This window comes from Vombatus ursinus, unplaced genomic scaffold, assembly GCF_900497805.2.
Source record: "Vombatus ursinus unplaced genomic scaffold, bare-nosed wombat genome assembly UNPS02015152.1, whole genome shotgun sequence".
In the NCBI taxonomy this organism is placed as follows: domain Eukaryota; kingdom Metazoa; phylum Chordata; class Mammalia; order Diprotodontia; family Vombatidae; genus Vombatus; species Vombatus ursinus.
In genome coordinates, this window is record NW_020954930.1 from 686,595 (window position 1) to 708,336 (window position 21,742).

The window sequence follows — 21,742 nt, forward strand, 5'->3', positions numbered from 1 at the left end:
TAGTCAGTGATCAGATCTTTCTATGGCTGAAAGCAGACACCTCACAAGTATTTGTAGCTTCATCTTGTACCTTTGACCCTGCAAAGCAAGCCTGCCATTCTGAGGTCGAGATACATAAACAAATTCTGACTTGCCCTGAATTTTCCATCATTTGATCTCTTAGTGAAAACAAGAGGGCAAAGTTTGGGCTATAGGTGGTGGCCAAACTCAATGGCACACAGTTCTGTGTTTGACCCTGGAATTCATCCTGTCAAAAGTCAGTATCACATTGTTCGCTATTGCCTCATGAGGGTGAATCACCTCCATCAATTATTAGCATACTACTTTTCTCTCATCAGACATTTTCTTTTTTTAATTATTATTATTTTCTATTTTTTTTAAAGGCAATTGGGGTTAAGTGACTTGCCCAGGGTCACACAGATAGTAAGTGTCAAGTGTTTGATGTGAGGTCGGATTTGAACCTCAGGTCCTCCTGACTTCAGGGCCGGTGCTCTATCCACTGCGCCACCTAGCTGCCCCCCATCAGACATTTTCAAAGATCAGATACATGATGTGACAAAAAAGTAACCAGTACTCTTTTTCTCTAGACATGCAGGGATTTAGGTATGCAAATGAATACTGAGACTTCTTAGGATAGGGATAGAGAAGGTACCTATGATTTCAGTGATAAGGGAACTCCCTCTATGGATTCAGCTCTATTCCTTCTTGGCAACTTCCATTCTTTTTTTTTTTTAATGAGGCAGTTGGGGTTAAGTGACTTGCCCAGAGTCACACAGCTAGTAAGTGTCAAATGTCTGAGGCAGGATTTGAACTGAGGTCCTCCTGACTCCATGGCCGGTGCTCTATCCACTGCGCCACCTAGCTGCCCCAGCAACTTCCATTCTTAAGGAGTTCGCCTACAACTGAGGTGTCAGACATACAACAAAAATTAGATTAAAAGATAATTGGGAAATATTTAACAGAATAAATAAAAATACAGTAGGACATAGGAAATGTTAATATGTGGTTTTCTAAGACAGTATGTGGCCTGTGGAGATCCCTATGCAGGGTTTAGTGGCCTAGCTAAATGACTTGCCCAGGGTCATGTAGGTGTTGAGGCCAGCTTTCTATTCATTATAACAGCACTACCCAAAAAGTCCTAATTTTTTTGGTGTCACGGACTCCTTTGGAAGTCAGATTCAAGCCTATGGCTCAATCTCAAAGTCATTTTTAAAGTAATTGCTAATTTTAAATAGTTAGTGAAAATAACGATGGAATTATTTCCCCATGCAAGTTTACAGACCCTCTAAGATCTCTCCACCAACCTCAGATTTAGAGTCCCTATATTATAGTATGCTACTGATTTTTGTAGATGGACATTTAATTAGTAAAATCCCAAACTATTTTGGAGCCCAACCTTATGAGTTCCCTTCAACTAGACTGGAGTAGATAGAGCTCTGGACCTGGAGTAAGGAAGACCTGAGTTCAAATCCAGCCTCAGACACTAGCTCTGTGACCCTGGGTATGGCATGGAACTTCTTGTCTGCCTTAGTTTCCTCAACTATAAAAAGAGTATAATAACAGTACCTACCTTCCAAGGTTGCTGTGAAGACCAAATGAGATGATATTTGTAAAGTGCATGATACATAGGAAGCACTTACTACTAGTTTCTTTCCTTCCTTAGCACCCACACATTTAGGATGAGTATAATCTCCTGACCCATCCACTACCATTTTGCCTTTGTTTTCCTTCATCCAAGTTCCTGCCTCCCTCCTCTGTCCCTGGCAGTGTATTTCTTGACCACTCCCGGAGAGTCATGGTAGTTATGCCATCCTCCAACTCAGGGCTGCCTGAGAACCACCATGGGAGCAAGCCAAGGTGGGGACCTTGAGTATACCAGGAGGGGAGACATAGGAGGACAGCAGGGAGCAAGCAGACGAATTTGTGGCAGGACACTTGTGCATGACCTTTACTCCATCAATGGAATTGGCCAATGTGAGTCCCTGGAAATCGAATTTGTTGATTCAAGGCCTATCCTTATGCCAATGGCCTTTGCCATTTGTTTGGCCTTAACCTATGTAAGAGTCATTTTCCTTTTTTTTCCCTTAAGCTTTAAGAAATTTCATGTTGTTTCTGAGTTTTTCACAGTAGAATAAACTAGAAACACTTTAAGAAAACTAATACCTCTAGAGGAGGGAGTGGGGGTTCAAATGTGGCCTCTGCTCTTTGTGACCTTGGCCAATATATTTCTCCTACCTGAGTCTTCATTTCCTCTTTTCTTCAATGAGGGGGTCAGATTAGCTGGCCTTTAAGGCCTCTTCCAGCTCTGTAAATCTGTAGTCTTCTACCAACATTTTCCCATTTGATATTTTTACAGTGACTTGGGAGACTGGGAAAACTAGGCCTCTCCTATCAATGTTTTATTATTAGAATCATAGCTTTTAAAGGTATGGAAGGGACCTTAGAGATCACCTAATCCAATCCCCTTACTTTTTAGAGGTGCACACTGAAGCCTGTGTGGGCTTAGCGGACTTGTTGTCTAGGGTCACACAAATAATAGGAAATGGCACAGGCAGCATTTGAACCCAAACCCTCTGATGACTATTAACACTCATCCAAGTCCTTCTCTGATTACTAGTAATGCTCATTTGTGTGAGCCTCACTGAACCAGTGGCTTAGTTAAGAGTTTGCAACCCTTGCGGGATGCTTCAGGACTTGGTAGCTGTAAGTATATTCTGTTTCTTTGCTATGTGGTCATGGTTGTCTGCTGCTGTTTTTGAAGGCCTACTGGGCATTCTCAGTAAATCCCGTGCCTTCTGATAATTGGACTCCAAAAACAACTCAACCTTTAAGCCAGGCTTAGGCATCCCTGTCTGATCTTTTCAGACCTTGTACTTAGAAGCCCCAACTCCCACTTCTGCCCAGCCTCCAGCTCTGGCCAGCCCAGGATTCCTTTTATTTGGTTTTCGGAGAACTGTTTGGTTTGGGGGAGGATTGGTTTGGCCTCCCACTTGAGTGGTATTTGTTTTCCAGCACTCATATAAAAAAAAAAAATTGTATCCAGTCCTCAAACAGCTTCTTTCAAGTGGCTTCAAAGTATACATAAATAAAGTAGTTTTGTTGGTCTGGTGAAATCTCAGGTACAAAGTAGCATTTGTAATTATAGAGAATAGATTTGTTTTCAAAGCTGGCACCATGCCACCTAATACCAGCCTGTTCAAAACTGGAGTTCCCCAGTGCCTTGGGTACCTGGGCAATGTATTTTAAATACTGATGGAGAAGTGAACTGTCTTGGGGAGGGGGGCAGGGCAGGGCATGCACCATCCAAGATACAGTCATTCATCCAGACCTCTGGGGTACCATTAAGTCAATTGCTGCTGTAGTACTTTCAGTGGGCATCCTTTTAGCTTGAAAAAAAAAAAACGCCAATATACCTTCCACTGTGCCAAATTAACACCTTGGGGGTAATATACTCCAGGCAATTTGTGCTCGTGGTGGTGGTGGGGTGGGTAGGTGGAGGCAGGGGAGAAGACCTCCTTACCCCTATATATTTATTACTTTGGGGAATATTTGCTTTTCCCTTCCCCTTCAATTCTTAAAGCACTGTCTTCTTGGCCTTGTATTTCTGCTGTCGACTTGTTTTTTGCCCTAGAACCAAAGAATCCTAGAGCAAATGGGGAGGCCATTGGCCTGGCCATTCTCTCTCCTCATCCTCTTCCCACACACCCCCAAATCTTCTTAGCCAAATGGCTAGAAACAGCCCTGGTCTTGCCCTCACATATCTACTTAGGACCATGGAAGGCCCTCGGAGAGTATGGGCCACCCCTTCATTTTAAAGAGAAGGGAAACCAGCATCATCCTAAGTGTAGAATTAGAAATGAGCTTTGTACCTAGTAAAATCATAGGGTTATGATGGATCTTGGAGGTCATTTAGTCCAGCACTCTCTTTTTATATATGAGGAAGCCAGGTAGGGGATGTTATTTGCCCAAGGCTATACAAGTACCCAGTGGCAGAGCTGGGATTCAGATGTAGGCTCTCAGGCTCTAAGATCTGATGCTTCTGGTTCAGGGATGGCAAGTAACTTGGGTCATCAAGAGAGCAATGTAGCATAGAAAAGCTGTGGACTTGGAGTCAGGGTAAACTTAGGCTCCAATCCTTTCCTACTGATGATAATATATCACAAAACCACCTGAGCTCACAATTCACTTGAATATCTGAAGATCAGATGAGACAATTTAGGTAAAGGACTCTGCAGGCCTCAAAGTACTTTATAAGTATTGGATGTTTTTATTGTTATCGAGCCTTCTATTAAGTCTACCTATGACCACGTTTTTGCATTCCAGCATAGTAACTGGCAACAGCTCAATATAGTTACCATGGTCAATATTCCATATCACAGTCTGGAATGCTTTTGTTATTCCAGATGTATTGTAAATACTCTGTGTCTTCCCTGCTAATTGGATATTGACCCTCTCATAGATCGAGCCTTGAAAAATGGGACCGGGTGTGATGACATTGAACCTGATAGAGATAAGTGAATGAATAGAAGATAAGAGATAGCTAGGTAGGTAGATAGGGAGATAGATACTAGATGGATGGATAGAACGATAATAGGTAAATAGGTGAATAGATGTGTAGATGGGTAGATGGATAGCTAGGTAGATAAAGCATTTCTTAAGCCCTCACTCTTCCAGTGGCACTGTAAGGGCTAGTGTTCCCATTTACTTGCTAATGCCCCTCAGCATGGCATATATAACTATGGTGGTCACTGTGTCTCAGGGGTAGATGAGAGAGTCTCCAACCAACCCATTCATTCACTTGTTCATTCATCCCACAGATATTTGTTGAACATCTGCTCTGAGCAAAGTTCTGGGCTAGGTGGCATCAGCATGTTGGATTTGGAGTCGTGAAGACCTAGGTTCAAGCCATCCCTCTTCCAAACTCTGGGCAAATGACTTAACCTCTTAAGTTTTCAGTTTCCTCCTGTGTAAAATGAAGCAGGTAGACTTGATGGTCCCAAAGGTCTTTCCCAGCTCTAAATCAGTGCTCCTCAGTTACCTCTCCCTCTCTGGCTCTCTTTCCTCATCTATAAAATGAGAATTCTAGAGTACTACTTTACAAGTTAATTGTGAGGCCCACACGAAGCTATATAAAGGGAAAAAGGGAACCCTTTTTGCCATCTCTCCAGCACTTTTTTTTTTGGCTAGGCAATGGGGTTAAGTGACTTGCCTAGGGTCACACAGCTAGTAAATGTTATGTGTCTGAGGCTGGATTTGAACTCAGGTCCTCCTGAATCCAGGGCTGGTGCTCTATCCACTGCACCACCAAGCTGCCCCTCTCCAGCACTTTTTGAACAAGTCAGTTATTATTAGGCATAAGATGAGTAGGGCCTGGGCCCTGCCCTCAAGTTGCTGAAAGTCTGATGGGAGCTGAGGTGGGGCTCTAGGTAGCTGGAATCCAAAGGAGAATGTGGTATGTGCCTTGGGATGGCTTCTCAGAGGAGGTCAAAGTCATATTTATGCCCCATTTTTCTTTAATCTTCGTTTGTCCTCCACTGTAATACCCTAGAATAGGAGGAATTATGCTTTGAAAAGTTTGCTAATCTTTATGGGCTCTTTTTTTTTTCTAGCCGGGAAAATGCCTTTTCTGACTAATTACCAATCAGGTCACCTGTTAAATTTACAAGCTTGCTGTGCAAAGTGTGTGTGTGTGTGTGTGTGTGTGTGTGTGTGTGTGTGTGTGTGTGTGCGTGTGCGCGTGCGTAGTTTGCTTGCCTGGTCCTGGGACCTTTGGAAAGGACTCTTTGTCTTGGTCCTTTGGAAAGGATTCTTTTGATTTTCGTCTGAATTCCTTAGTGAGCCTAATCTCACCCCCCTAATGGTGAATCAACATCGTTCTAACTGGATGAAATATGCAGGCTAGGAGCTGGGAGATATCCACTGGAGCTGCCCTAGGCAAGTGCCCCTTGGTTCCCTCCCAGAGACTTGGCTGCTCTATCTTGTCCCACCACCACTGGGACAGTTGCCCCGGACCTCCCCACTGTCTCAACCCCCAGAAGAGTTTGTTACTTCCTTGTACACTGGCTTTCAGGGGTGATCTTGTCTTGCTGAGGAACCCCCAGAGTCTTTCCACTTATTTCCTCCATTTTCCTTTGTCAGAAGCAGTGTGATTCAATGGAATGGAATCAAGAGAGCTTGAGTTCAAATCCTGGCTCTGTTACATACCATCTCTATATACCTCCTGGGTGACCTCATAAGAACTTGCTTTCTCAAACTCTGCCTCGCTTGTTCTGAATGTTACAAATGAATTTGCCTAGGCTGGATACAATATTGAAATTCAACATATCATACTGTTGCTTCCAGATTATGTCTAGTTCACCCAGAAAACTTATCATTTCTTTGAACAACTAGGCTATCATAAGGCTGGCAATAAAACTGGTTATCTAGGCACCTTCATCAAGTGTAATTGGTTTTTATTAGGCACCTTATCTTGCCTTATCCTGTAAGGGGAATTCTTTACCTGCTTTACGAGTGAGTACCCAGTCATAGTGGTTTTGTGTTTTTCTTTCTTAAAGAAATCTGTCGAATCTCTGACCATTGATGGGGAAAGAGGACATAGTCCAAGTTCTGGTCTGAGGGAACAAAACAGAGGCCATGGTGGGGTTGGGCGTAGCATGCCAAGACGGAGTTTTCTAGAATATGAAATCCAAAGATTAGGGATGCAGGAATAAGCACCCTGAGCAGATTTCCGAAGTCAAGGGGTCAATACATTATCTCTCCAGGGAAAGAAACTACAAAAGGGGCCAGGAGGCAAGGTGGTGGGATGACATCCTAGTCATGTTCTGTCTGTGCTAGGCATGTTGCTTTATTGAGACAGCTGTGGGACAGGGTTTGCTATCAGAGGGCGTGGCTTTGAGCTCTGGCTTTGCGTCTTACTAGCTGTGCAGAGCTTACTAGCTTGCTAAAGAGGCTGTGTGGTATGTTGGAAAGCATGCCAGGTTAGGTGTCAGAAGTCTTGGGTTCAAATTTTATCTTTGCCATCTGCTTGCTGTGTGACCTTGGGCAAATCACGTTACTTTTCTAGGCCCGAATTTCCTCATCTATAAAATGAAGGAGTTAGGCTAGATAACCTTTAAAGTCCCTTCCAGCCCTATGTCAATGATCTTACCATACTATGACTTTGGGCAAGTCACACCTCTCTCTGCAACTCAGTTTCCTCATCTGCAAAATGGAGATAATAAACCCAGTCCTTTACTCTGCCATGGTTGTTATAAGGATCAAATGAACTTATGCATATAAAGTGCTATGAAAATGAAAGCGCTTCTTGATTAGGTTGGTAAAAGTATCTGCTTGATTAAGGATTAATGCTGAGGTGGTTTTTTTTGCCCCAAATGCTGGCCCTCTGAATTGGTGCTTATCTTTCCCCACTGAATGTTGGCCTTGCCAGGGTGTGGTCCTCCCGAAGCAGAAAATGCTTCCATGCTACCCAGAGGTGGAACCAGATGGGGGCAGCTGGTGCTTTGTCCTGGGCACTGACATCTAGTAGCCCTCTGCTCTACTGACTGTACTCCCTTAACTTGTCTTTGGTAATCATGGTCAAGGTCCTGTTGCTGTGGCCACCCTCTCCCAGGACCCTCCTTCCCTCCCACCTTGACCTGCTGTATCTAAGTGCTCTGTATCCTTCTAGGGGTTGGGGTTATTGGGGAGGTGTCACCTTTTCTATGGGAGCCATCCCCTGTCCTGGAGTAGACTGTCTTCTCTCCTGGGTTCCCCCTGCCCCTCACTGAACTGGCCCTGTAAGCTACAATTCCTACTTAGACCTTGTGTGGTATGATAGCTAGAGCTCTGGACTTAGTCAGGAAGAACTGAGTTCAAATGCTGACTTAGACACTTATTAGCTCTGAGAAGCTAGGTGGCACAGTAGTTAGAATGTTAGACTTGGAGTCACAAAGACCTCAGTTCAAATTCAGCCTCTGACACTGAACTAGTTGTGTGACAAGTCACTGGACCTCTCTTAGCCTTAGTTTCCTCATCTGCAAATGGGGGATCTTAATAGCACCTACTTCCCATGGTAGTTAGGAGGATTGAATGAGATAATATATGTAAAGTTCTTTGCTAACCTTAAAGTATTATGTAAACGTTAACTACTATTATCTATGACCACGGGCAAGCGACAGCTCCTTGGACCACAGTTTCCTCATGTGTAAAATCAGAGAGTTGATCTAGATGGCTTTTGAGGACCCTGTGTACACCTAGTTCTATAACAGCTAACATTTATATAGGGCTTACTGTGTGCCAAGCACTGTGCTAAGCGCTTTATAATTATTATCCCATCTCACAACAACCCTGGGTGGTAGGTACTATTATGATCCCCACTTCATAGTTGAGGAAACTGAGGCAGACAGCGGTGAAGTGACTTGCCCAGGGTCACACAGCCAGTAAGTGTCTGAGGCCAAATTTGAACTCAGGTCTTTCTGACTCCCAGGCCCATCGCTCTATGCACTTTGCTGCCCTAGGTCTGTGATCCCGTGTTTGACCTTGGACAAATCACAATCTCTTTGGATCTCAGCTTCTACGAAGTGAAGAAGTTGGATTCCTTAAACCGGGAAGTCCCTTCCAGCCCTAAATCTTTGATCCTTTGACCTCTGTCTGTTTCCACCTGTCTGTACTCCAAGACTGTCTGTTGGTGCCTCAGGTATTCTCGTGGCGGTTTTGTTGAGGCCTGGTTGTTTGTAGTGTTCCAACTATCCTCTCTGTTTGTCCGTCTGTTACCATCAATAGATCTAGAAACCTAATTGTTCCTTGAACGAATCATTTTTCTGCCCACCAGTAGGAAAGGGTATTCAGGTTTGAAACGTTTCAAGCAAATCAGATTACGATGACCCGTTTCATCCATGCAGGGAGGAGGAGACAGTTTGCACAGCATGGTATGATAGAGCGAGGAGAGAGAGGAGCTCCTCAAAGGGATGGGCATGGTATAGAGTAGGAGTTGGGTTAGGCCAGCATAGGAGTGGTTAGCCCTTTGAGAAGCCTTAAAGGTTGGCACGAGTCTTCTCATACTGTTTTCTCCCTCCCCTGGAAGCAGAGAAACTTGAAAGCCACTCTTGGCTTTTTGCCCAACTTCTGGGAAACTTTAGAAGCCTTGCAGAGTCGGCTCCCAGTGGCCTGATAAGCCATAGCCAGCTTGCTCTGGGCGATTTTCCTTGGAGCTGGTACACATAGAGCTGCTTCCTCAGGGCCAGCCTACAGATGGACATGCCTGCAACACCCGTGGCTGAGGTTTGTGTTCTTGGCTCCATCCCCACTAGTTCCAGAGATAGGCGAGGCTTGCTGGGCAACTGCTTCCTTTTATTTGCATGTGTATTTTTATCTGCTTCCTGGCTGCAGTTGAGTGTGCTTTACTGGATTGTCTGGCTGCCTAGTATTGGTCCTATCATTTCAAGAATGAAGTAGAGCTTAAGGGTTATGGAAGTGACTCCCCCACCCCCTTCAGTTTTCAGCTTCTGCTCCAAATCAGTTGTGCTCCATTGCTATTAGCCGGGGCTCTTATGCCATTTCTGGGACAGCAGGAAGGGAAAGGGACGTTGGAAATCATATAGTGACTGTTAGGTGTGTGTGTGGAGCTGATCATTTCTCTGACCTTTGAAGAGGTTCTTTCAGCAAGGCTCCACAGAACTGTCAAATAGCCCAGGATTTAAAAAAAATTCTATTCTAGGTAGGCTCTTTGAGTTATTGAAAGCATACACAGGATTCCTTTCTGGTGGCTGTGCTCTATAAGAAAGCTGATTTTCATTTTTGAACTTAAGGTAGGTGGGGAGGAAAGGAGAGGAGAAAGAAAGCTAGGAAGGAACAGGAAGGGAGAAGAGGGGAACAGAAAGGAGGGGGAAGGAAGGAGAAAAGAGAGGAGAGGAAAAGGGAAGAGAAGAAAGGAAAGAAAAGGAAAAGAGAGGAAAGGAAAAGGAAAGAAAAAGAGAGGAAAGAAGAGAAAGGGCAGAAACCAAGAGGAGAGAGAAGGAAAGGAAAAAAGAGGAGAGGAGAAGACAGGGAAGGGAAGAAAAGGAAAAGGTGGAAGAGGGGAGAGGAAAAAAGGAGGGGAAAGGGACAAAAAGGAGAAGAGAGGAAAAGGAAGGGAAGAAAAGAAAAGGAGAGGGAAGGAAAGAAATGGAGAGAGTAGAAGGGGAGAGGAAAGGAAAGAGAAGAAAAGGAGAGAGTTAAGGAAAAGAAGGAAAAGGAAAGGGGAGGAAAGAAAAGGAGAAGAAAGTCAAGAAAAGGAAAAGAGGAGAGTAAATAAAAGAAAATGAAAGATAAAGAGAAGAAAGAAAAGAGGGAAAAGGGGGAGGGTAGAAGAGAGGATAGGAAAGGAGTGAGAAGAAAGGAAAAGAGAAAAAGCTTGAAGAAAGAAAAAGAAAGGAGTAAAAAGAAAAGGAAATAATGAAAGGTTAAGAAGAGAGGAGGGAGGGAAGAGGAGAAGACAGGAAAGGGAAGAAAAGAAGAAGAGAGATAAAGGAAAGGAGGAAAATTCAGTTTGGCTATCATTCGTGAAACTTCACAACACAGTTCAAGGAATGTAAGTCTTTAAAAAAAAAGGAGGGGCATGTTAGCAAATTCAAACAAGCAGAATCCAAGAAGGATTTGCTTCTTAATTATTAGGGCAGGAGCAGTGTAGTGACCAAGTACTTAGACATTAGGGCCACGATGTTCATTTCGAAGCTCTGAGAGTCACTTGGGAAGCTGTGTTAGGAGTAGCCTTACCTCCATTTCCTAGGGCAGCTTCCAGCTACTTGGGCTACTGTGGCCTGGCCTCTCTGCTAACGCCTCATCTGCCTATGGTTTTCTGGGTGTACCTGGTAGAGCTTTGAATTTGGGGTTGGGGAACCCCCAATGTTCAGGTACAGATATGTCCCAGAGCAAGTCTCCAGGAGACAGTGCTTCTGTCTCCTTTCACTTGTCTGGCTTGTGTGGCCTTTGGGGAGAGAAGGGTGGAAAATCATCTTAAGTACTTCAGTAACTAGAGTGAAAGCCAGTTCAGAAAGGACATTCGGGGGTTTCTTTGGTAGGCAGGCCCAGAAATTGTGCATTGAGTTCCTTTGCTTTTTTACCCTCAGCTTGGCCTGGCAGGCTGGGCTCCAAGGATTTGTAGCACAAAATATGCTGTTAATTATCCATATCCTTAGAACTCTTGACATTGCTACCTCGCCTTAGGAGAGTAGAAACAACGTTGTTAGTATCAAAAATTTATAGTTGTATTGCTCTGTCCTTTGGGAGTACTGCTGCTCCAGAAAGACACCCTTCCCCCCCCCCCCCCCCCCCCCCCCGCAAAATACTTATTAAATTATTGCCAGGTGTCCAGAGTTTTCCAAGGATTTTGGTTTGTTTGTTGGTAAGATGGTTACAAAATTTGCCTTAGGGATCCCCAGAAGGAGATTTCTCGTGGTGTAGAAAGTAATGCTGGTGTGGACCTGTTTGAGCCTTCTGGAAACATTTATTAAGCATCAACTATGTGCTGTATGAGGGTCTGTGGTAGGCATGGAGGGAGGGAAGAGAGAAGAGGAATAGAATAATGAATATGACATACCTCTTCTTGTATTTGTGGTGCCCTGGAGGTGATAATGCAGATTAAGTCTATCCAATGGCTCAAGGCCACCAAGTTCATGGTCAGGTCTAGTGAACTGATTGGAAATTGATCATTTATAAAGAGAGGCTCCAGAATTGACAGAGCTATCCAGTGTTTGGACTAGTGCATTTGAACCTTGGAAAAACAAAATCAGTTCATTTAGACAAAAATTGATTAAGTGATTTATCAGAAGAAATTATGAGTTTAGTGAGGTTAGCCTGAAAACTAATTGGATACTGTGTATGGGAGCCTTCTTCTTAAAGTGAGGTTAGTTGGTTTGAGGGCATTGATTCAGACTGATGCATTTGTCCTTATGGTCAATCCCAGCTTGGCACTCTTGGAAGGACAGGGGACCTGCTAAACCTGTCCATGATTTTTAAATGAAGCTCATGTGTTTGTTCTGGGAATAATCATTCTCTCTATCCTTTGCCTTCTTCTATTCAGACAGGGCTGCCTGGTCGATCAGTAGAGCATCTGTAGTTGCTCAGGAAACAATAAAAACAGATACAGTCTCTCTCTCTCTCTCTCTCTCTCTCTCTCTCTCCCTCCCCCTTTCCCCAGCCACCTGCTACCCTCTCTCCATTGTGTTCCCTCCCCTTCCTCCTCCCTCCTCCTTCCCTGTCTGCCTCTTCCTCCTTGCCCCTCCTTCCTCCTTCCCTTTTCCCTCCCTGCCTCTTTCTCCCTCTCCTTTCTCTGTCCTTCCACCACCACCCCCTCCCCCCTTTGCCTAGGAAATATATGAGGACTTTGCATATTTTTATGGTCACATGGGAAAATAGTCTGTTACCTAGAATTCCCTGGAGGGTGATTTGAGTTTATAGGGAGGCTAATTTATTCTTTATTACTTGACTTCTTTATAATTAGCAGCCTGTGGCTTGAAAGTGTGAGCTGAGCGTGTCAAAGGGGTTATTTCTGGAGGAGGAAGAAGGGAAGAATGGTGTCATAGGCTATTGCCCCAGGCTGCTCAGGTTAGTGTAGTAGAAAGAACTTTGGGCATGGAGTCAGAAAACCAAGTTCCAATCTCTGTTCTGCCATCTGCTATGTTACCTTGAGCAAGTCACCTTTCTTTTCTGTGCTCCTCATCTTTTTTTTATTTCTGGAAATGGACTCATGAGTTCATTGATATGGGGGGATTCCTGATGAGGAAATCCCTGATATCAATGCAGATTGACCCCTGTTCTCCCCTGGAATAGTCCAGGAGTACTGGGTTTGATTCCTGGCTTGGCCCCTCACTCCTCGTGTGACCTTGGGCAGGTCACTTTTCTGGGCCTCTGTTTTCTCATCTGTAAAATGAAGAGGAAGTCTCTTTCAGCTCTAGATCTAGGAATTAATCAGACTGCTTTGGAAACATAAAGTTCTATGTAAATGTGACCTGTTGCAAACATCATTTTTCACTTGTACTTTTTTTTTTAGTATTGGATGTTTATTGGTGGCTGAAATGGAGGTGGTACCAGTAGCTTTCAACATAAAGGTAGAAAGGTATAGCAGAAAGAGCTCTGGATTTGAAGCCAGAGGACTTGAGGTCAAATCCTACTTCAGTAACTTCCTCTCCATGTGACCTTTGGAAAGTCACTTCACCTCTGGAGCTCAGTTTCCTCATCTATAAGATGAGAGGACTGGCCTACTTGGCCATGGAGGTCCTTTCTAGCTCGAGATCTCTAATCCTATGATCTGTGGGGCCCCTTGCAGCCTCTTGATCTATTTTCTAAAGCATGGATTCTTAATCTTTTATGCTATGTGCCAACCTCTTCTCAGAATCTTGTTTTTATTAAATGCATAAAATAAAACCATAGGATTACAAAGAAATTCAATTATAGTGAAATACAGTTATCAAGATCTTAAAATAACACATGGTCCGTAGGTTCAGCACTTCTGATCTCAACTAAAATGATGAGGGCATTTGGGTAGTGTAGGAATGATGATAATAACCTACATTTATATAGAGTTGTAAAGTCTGTAAAGTGCTCTACTTATATCAGTCTTTTAGGGTTTGCAATTCTTATAGGATGACAGGAAGCATACATCTCCGCTTTGCATCTCTGGGTCCCATCTAAATGGGAAAGCTGTTGAGCATTTACACTTAGAAGCCTTCTGTCTTGGCAAAGCCACCTGAATTATTGAAAACTGCACGACTTAGGGCCATCACTTTAAACTTGACATTGGCAGCAACTGGGAAATGAGAGTGGGTTTTCCTATTAATTCTCTCTCCTTCTCTCTGCTACCATTTTGTACAACTACCATACATTATGATACAGCTATGATATATTGGCCCGGATATTGGTAGCTCATCAGTTTTGAAGGCTGGGAGGGCCCTGGTCAGATTCTCCCCTCGGCTTCAAGTGAAACTAGCCCAGAGAGAGAATCCCTTTAGTTTCTTTTGAAAGCCCAGAGCTTAGAGCTGGAGAGCCCAGAAATTCCTTCAATTGCCAGTTTCATTGTCTAACAGCCCTCTTTGGTAGGATATTCCTTATTTCTGTCTCTGACTCTGCATTGTAAGTTAAATCCATTTCCCCCTTAGTGTCTCTGCTCCTTGGAAATGGAGGTCTCTCAGGCCTTATGTAAAAGGGATGGTGTTCTTCCTATTGGTTCTAATTCTTATAACATGACTAATGTGAAAAATTGTCTATATCAGATTGTGCACTGTCTTGGGGAGGGAGGGGGAGAAAAATTTTAAACTCAAAAGCATATGGAAGTGATTGTTGATAAATCAAAATTAAAAAAAAAATTTAAAAAAGGGGATGGTGAAAAAAAAATCCTGTGATTCCTTTTTCATTCTTCTATAGCTTTTGGTCCTAACAAGAAATGCAATTCAATTGTAGGTCATTCAAAACACCAGTAAAATAACCAGTTAATTTTTGGTTAGGCTGATAGAGCCTCTGTTTGTGGCAGGGGTAAGTCCATAATTCATTCCATGAGCATTTATTAAGTGACCAGACACTGGAGGAAAAGCCAGCAGCATCTGACATTCCCAAGGAATCTCCCACCTAACTAGGCCTGACCTGACTTAGCTTTTGAGATAGTTCAGGATGAGGAAGGGCAGGAGAAGGGAATACATATTTATATGTAACGCTTACTATGTGCCCAGGTGCTGTGCTAAGTGCTTTTTACAATGATTATCTCATTTGATCCTCACAACAACCCTGGGAGGTAGATGCTATTATGATCCCCATTTTGCAGCTGAAGAAACTGAGGCTGACAGAGGTGAAGTGACTTGCCTGGGGCCACACAGCTAGTAAGTGAGGCTGGATTGAACTCAGGTCTTACTGAATCAGTGCTCAGCCCTCTCTGCACTCTGGCGCCACCTAGCCATGCTATGGTATGGTAGGATGGTATGGCCAGATCTGAAAATGGAGAATGTGGGTTTGATAAGTTTTGTATTCAGAGTACTCTGCCTCACTTTGTAGGCCCTACCTGGCCTATTCCCTCCCAGGATGCAGTCTATAGAAACGGCCTCACAACTGGCATACTAAACAGCTTTTCCTGGGGCTGAGCCGTGGGAGTGTGGCCACTTGTAGGTGAAACACTGAACAGCCATTTTCCTCTGAAATCAGATCTGCCCTCACCGCAAAGCTGCTCCATATAGACTTGACCTTTGCCTTGATTCAGAGCGGGGCACAAAAAGTTAGAGATAATAATTTCGATGATTTCCTGTTGCTTAGAGGATTGAGAAGACCTTATCTGCCTAGGAAACAACACATCTGGGAAGGTCATGCCCGCTGGGTCCTGCTGACTTGCTAAGCAAGTTACTCTGTCCTTGAAAAGTTAAGTCTTTCCGTACCATCAGACCTGGCAGTAGAAAATGCCCTTCTCTCTGTGTTCCCACCTCCATCTCCACTCCAGTCCCAAAGGAGACAAGAATCCCTTTGGAAAGGTTGCTTTTAATTGGAGACAGCAGCCAGGGATCCTTCGGCATTTCATTTTAGGATCACAGACTATGATACTTAGAAGGACATTCTAGGCCTTTGCCTCCGGTCAGGTAATTGTCCGAGTTACCCAGAGCAGATAGATGTTTGATCTCAAAGCTCTCTGGATAAATTGCCCACTACAGTTCCTCATTCACATTTCTCCAGCTTTTGATTAACATCCATTTCCTTTTCAAAGGTTTTCTCCATGGATATGGAGATCCTGTGGGCCCGCCCCCCACCCCCAACACAAAACCTTTCATATAATCAAGTCAAAGGTACCCTTTATTTTCTTTAGAGAAAGGAACTGTTTCTAGGACAATATGTACAGGAGGCATAAAACTGCTGCTTCCTGGAATATACCCACAGATACGGGGAATATGGCTGACTTTTTAGCTACAGATATTTCCATGTAAGATGATAACTTTTTTAGTGGAAAGGGGATAGTTTAAAAAAACAAAAAGGGTCATTTCTAAATGTCACTAAAAAGTGAGAAAAGCCTACATGGCTACAAGACAAGTTTTAAAAAAATCAAGATTGGTGTAGTTCACAGGTGGGGAACCTGTAGCCTCCGGGCCACACCTGGCCTTCTAGGTCCTCAGGTGCAGCCTTCTGAGTCCAAGTTTTACAACAAATCCTTTTATTGAGAGAATTTGTTCTGTGAAATTTGGATTCAGTCAAAGGGCTGCACTTCAGGACCTAGAGGGCCACATGTAGCCTGGAGGCCGCAGGTTCCCCACTCTTGGTGTAGTTAGAGGTTTTATTTGGTAACATGCCTTGAAAAGATAATAGTGGAATTGTGGACATGTAAGCTTAGAGATGAAAACACTGGAATTGGAGCTTTGTAACCAGGGGAAATCTGCCTCGGGAGTCTGAGTCTTGGTTTCTCCTTCAGTAAAATGGGCTAATTATCTACTCACTGCCAAGGCATAGGACCATTAGAAGTAACTAGTAAGATTATATAGGTAAAGTCTTCTAAGATAACATGCTATATAAATGTCAACTATTATTTAAGACTTCATTAAAGTCACAGAGGAGAGAAGATTATGGGTAGAGGTCTGGACCTGGAGCCAGGAAGACTGGCTCAAATCCAGCCTCAGACATTTGCTCACTGTGTGACCCTGGACGAATCACATAGCCTCTATCGGCCTCAGATTCTCCAGCTATAAAATGGCCATAATAATAGCACCTAACTCCTACTAAGGTTGTTGTGAGGATCAAATAAGATAATATTTGTAAAGTGCTTTGCAAACCTTAAAGCACTATATATTGTGGTTGTTTAGTTGTTTTTTCAGTCGTGTCTGACTCTTTGTGATCCCATTTGGGGTTTTCTTGGCAAAGATACTGGAGTAAATTTGCCATTTCCTTCTCCAGCTTATTTTACAGATGAGGAAACTGAGGCAAACAGGGTTAAGAGACTTGCCCAGGGTCACACAGCTAGTATGTGTCTGAGCCTGGACTTGAATTCAGGTTTTCCTGATTCTAGGCCTGGCACTCTAGCCGCTACAGTGCCACCTAGCTGCCCATAAAGAGCTATATAAATATTAGCTATTATTATTAATTATATAGTACCCTTGGTATCATGCTGGCATTACAGATTTTAGGGTTGGAAGGGACCTTAGAGGCTCTCTAGTAGACTGCGCCCCCCCCCCAATTTTATAAATGAGACAACTAAAAATCAGAGGTTGCATGATTTGTCGAGGCTCACACAATTAGTAATAAATGACAACGCTTGAACCCAGCTCCTCGGACTCAAGGACCAGTGTTCTGTCCCTTGCACCAAGTTCTAATGTCAGTCTTTCTCAACTACTTGCTGCAACACTTGAAGGAAATGTATCCTCATCCCAATTTATGAGGAGAGAGCTGAGCAAAGCCACAGTGGAAATCAGTCAGTATCTAAGCTAAGAATAGACCCCCAGTCTCCAGATGCCCTGGTCTGTGTTTTTTCTAGTTTATCTCAAGTCATGTTGCTAAATAATCAACAAGCCTGATTTAAAAACATGGGAAAGAAATCAGAGAAAGGTGGTTTCAAAGAGAGATGAAACACAATAGACTGTGATTGATCCCCATGGGATTGTCTTCCTTTAAAGCCCACGAATTATAATGGTTTCTTTGGAGAAGCATCTGATTGCTCCATTAATAAGGATGGGATTATTTCTTTTTGGAGTAGTAGCTTCCTAGCTAGGCAGTGCTCATGGGCTTGGAAATAACTGCTTCTTTTACTGTCCATCAGGGGTAAAGTTTGTGACCGGGTTTTCCTCAACACTAATCAATATGAATAGTCTTCTGGTGGTGTCGAGCTGCCAGTCATGGGACACTACAGTTTCTGAAGAATTTAAATTGAGGATTCCCTGAAGGGTCATGGAGAAGTGTTTGGTGGATGTATGCAGGCAGACTGAAATGCAATTCAAGCAAGGAATGATGAAGAAGAAACCATGTAAAAGATGTCATCCAGGAAATACATGAGCAAAAAATAGAAGCTGGTCTGGTTATGTCACAAGAGCAAGGCAGACCTGATGGATAGCCTAGGTACTCCACTGGTATTCTCTAGATAGATAGAGATAGAGATAGAGATAGAATGAGACTGATACACTGAGAGATAATAGGAGTGAAATAGAGATAGATAGATAGATAGATAGATAGATAGATAGATAGACAGGCAGATAGAGATTGAGAAAGATTGAGATGATAGGTAGGTAGATAGATGGATAGGTAGATAGACAGGTAGATAGATGGATGGATAGATAGATAGACAGACAGGTAGAGAGATAGGTAGATAGACAGACAGGTAGGTAGGTAGATAAATAGATGAACAGAGATTGAGAAAGAGTGAGATGATAGGTAGGTAAATAGATAGACAGGTAGAGAGATAGGTACATAGACAGATAGGTAGGTAGGTAGGTAGATAGATAAATAGATGAACAGATAGAGATTGAGAAAGAATGAGATGATAGATAAACAGATAGGTAGATAGGAAGACAGGTAGATAAATAGACAGGTAGGTAGACAGATGCAGACAGACAGGTACATAGGCAGACAGACAGGTAAATAGACAAGTGGAGAGATAGACAGGTAGAGAGAGACAGATAGACAAGCAGATAGATAGGTAGATAGATAGATAGGTAGGTAGATAGATAGATAACAGACTACTGGGGATATAAATACACATACACAAGACAGTTCCTGTCTCCAAGGAACTTATATTATAAGGAGAGAAGAAAATATGCAAAGAGGTGTTAGAAACCGGGGAAGAGGAGGAGGGGGAGGATACCTCTGGGAGGGAGCAGCAAGACTAGCAAGGAGAAGAAAGTGGAGTCTGGAGAGAATTGAAGTGAGAGTGAGATGAAGCATGGCTGGGGTCCTTCCCAAAATGGTGGTACCAGGGAGGACCTCACCAATGGGGAGAAGAGGTCCCCAGCTCAAAGGTTTATTGAGGAGGCAAGGTGATTGGTGAAGAGAAAGATTTCAAGAGTGAGGAAGTCCAGGGGCAGCTAGGTGGTGCAGTGGATGGAGCACTGGCCCTGAAGTCAGGAGGACCTGAATTCAAATGTGACCTCAGACACTTACTAGCTGTGTGACCCTGGGCAAGTCACTTAACCCTGATTGCCTCAAAAAAAACCCCCAAAAAAACAAAAAAACCCCAAACAAACCAAAGATTAAAAAAAAAGTAAGGAAGGCCTATGTGGTACATTGGGTGGACCTCCTATGGTGAACTTATGGGAGGACTTAGACAGAAGTTACCTAGGATGAGGAGGCATAGATGGGTTGCAGTCTTCATTACTGAAGGAAATGTCCACGTTATCACTGAAATCAGATATATTGGAGTATTAGTATGTCTTCAATATAATCTGCCTTCAAATTAAAGGGGATATATACAATTTGATTTTCCCCAAGGTCAGGTGGGAAAACCAATCTAAGGGGAAATGACTGACAGGTCCTAGATTGAAACTAAACTCATTTTAATTGTAATGTGGAACCAGGACGTGAACCCGAGATGTGGTGGTCATATAGTGAGAGAAGCAATAGTGGCCAGATTGCTCACATGTTTGGCAGTTATCCTCTCACCGTTCAGAGAACTTGAAGAAGGCTCCTGGTGCTCTGGCTCTCCCTTGGAGTATACATGGGAGAACCAAGATGAATGCCACACTGGATGGGTAGGCATAGACAGGATAATGAGCTGTTGTTTTGGAAGGCCTACACCCATATCAGTGAGATCACAAATCTGCTGATGTGTTCGAGTCTGTTTGCATCAGAGGAGGTTGCTGAACCATTGGTTAAGGGTAAACTCTTTAAAAAAAAATCCAACAAAACTTCTTTTTTATTTAACTTGACATTCTTAAGTCAGTGACTGAGACTTGAGAGGCTTCTGAATTCTTTAAAAAAAAGTGAACTCGCCCCCCCCAAAATAAAACCCACCAAAAACCAAAGACCAGAGCAAAACACATAGACCTAATGCCTTGGCTCAGTAAACATGAAAATTATTGTGAAAGGCTTACTACCTTTTTCTCTTCTGTTGATTAGTGTGGAGGGGAAGAGCAGCGGGTTGGCACTCGCACTATACACATTGGTCACCACCGAGCCCCAGAAGCAGATGCATACATGGCCGAGAAGTTTTGTGATAACCGGATTGTGTCCTCCAAGGTGAGTTGCTTGAATTCATTTCTGAGACTTTTTTGTCCAGTGGGCCCAACCCTGTATTTGTATTTCTTTCTGCTTTTGAGGAGAGGGGCTTGTTTCTTTTTCTTTCTAGAAATTATTCCTTAGTGTTCCTGAAATCTATAGAAACTCTGAAAATTCCACAATATGCAGGTTTCTCTTGGTGCCAAGTCTTTGTAATAATCCTGACTGAAAAGCTCACTAGACGTAAATGAATTCTGCTCTCCCTCCCCTTCTCCTCTGCTCCTTTTCTGATTTAGTCATAAGCACTCAAATGGAAGGGACATTTTTTCCCTCTTGAATCTTATCACATTGTCATGTTTAAAGATGAAAGCCTGTTTAGTATCCTCAATTTTTGGCTCAAAGCCCCTATTGATAGTTATAAATTTTTGAGTCAGGCTTGAAACTGTGATAAACATGAAAGTGATTTATTCCCCAAACCTTGCCCGAGATACCAAGGATGGTTGGCGTAAGATTTCAATTCCCCCAGCCTCTGGCAAAGAGGTGGCCCTTCTTGCCAAGGCCAACCTCTCTACATGTGTGCTTGCTCCCATACCTTCCTCTCTTCTCCCTCCAGTAGATTGCATCCTCAATCATCCTGTCTCACTTGAATCTTCAACCTCTATCTATCCACTCTTTCCTTCTTTACTACCTTCAATCAAGCCCACATCACTCTTATCCTTAAAAAACCTTCCCTAGACCTTAGCATCTCCTCAAGCTGTTTTATATCTCCTCTCCCTTTCTCAGCCTAACTCCTAGAACAAAGTTGTCCATGCTTCCTGTCCTCTTGCTTACTCCTCAGCCCTTAGCAATTTGGCTTCTGACCTCATCACTCTGCTGAAATTGCTTTCTCCAAAGTTACCAGTGAACTCTAATTCCCAAGTATGATGGCCTTTTCTCAGTTCTCATTCTTCTCAGCCATCTGCTGTAATTGACACTGGTGACCACTGTCTCCTCCTTGATATTGTCTCCTGGATTTTCATGACATTACTCTCTCCTTACCTGCATAAGGTAAGGCTGGCTCATCATTCACATCGTTTCTCCTCACTGTGGGTATTCTCCAGGGTTCTGTTCTAGGCCCTCTCCTGTTTAGCTTTTAAAACTCTTCACCACTTGGCCCCAACCTTCCTCTACTCTACTCTAACCATACTGATTTTCTCTTCTTCACATGACTCTCCACTTCCCATCTCCATGCCTCTTCAGGGGCCGTATCCTGTGCTTAGAGTACATTCCTTTCTTATCTGTCTCTCTCTTCTGATTAGATGCTGCTTAAGCACATCTTCTGCATGAAGCCTTTCCTGATTCCCCCCCAACTTTTGGTGCCCTCCCTCCCAAATACTACCTTTTATTTAGTTACTTTGTGTATATTTGTATTCATTCAATTTATATTTGTGATATATATGTGTAGATATGTAGATATAGATATAGATATATGCTTATCATGTCCTCCATTAAATTGTAAGTCCTTTGGTTACTATAGGAATTGTTTCATTCTTTGTACTTGTATGCTCAGAGCCTAGCACAGTGCTTGACACGCAGTCAGTGCTTAATAACTACTTGTTGATGGATTGATTGGTTGATGTGGTAGCTT

The 21,742-nt window shown here is 43.2% G+C and overlaps 1 protein-coding gene across 4 annotated transcripts in view; it reads left to right on the forward strand.

Moving 5' to 3' along the window:
* Window positions 1–21,742, forward strand: part of ATP11C (ATPase phospholipid transporting 11C) — a 220,237-nt gene that overhangs the window by 65,566 nt on the left and 132,929 nt on the right. For all 4 annotated transcript variants that reach the window (XM_027846410.1, XM_027846408.1, XM_027846409.1 and 1 more), the window contains exon 2: window positions 20,017–20,136. In XM_027846410.1, the coding sequence (XP_027702211.1) occupies window positions 20,017–20,136 (120 nt within the window). The remainder of the gene's footprint in view (window positions 1–20,016; window positions 20,137–21,742) is intronic.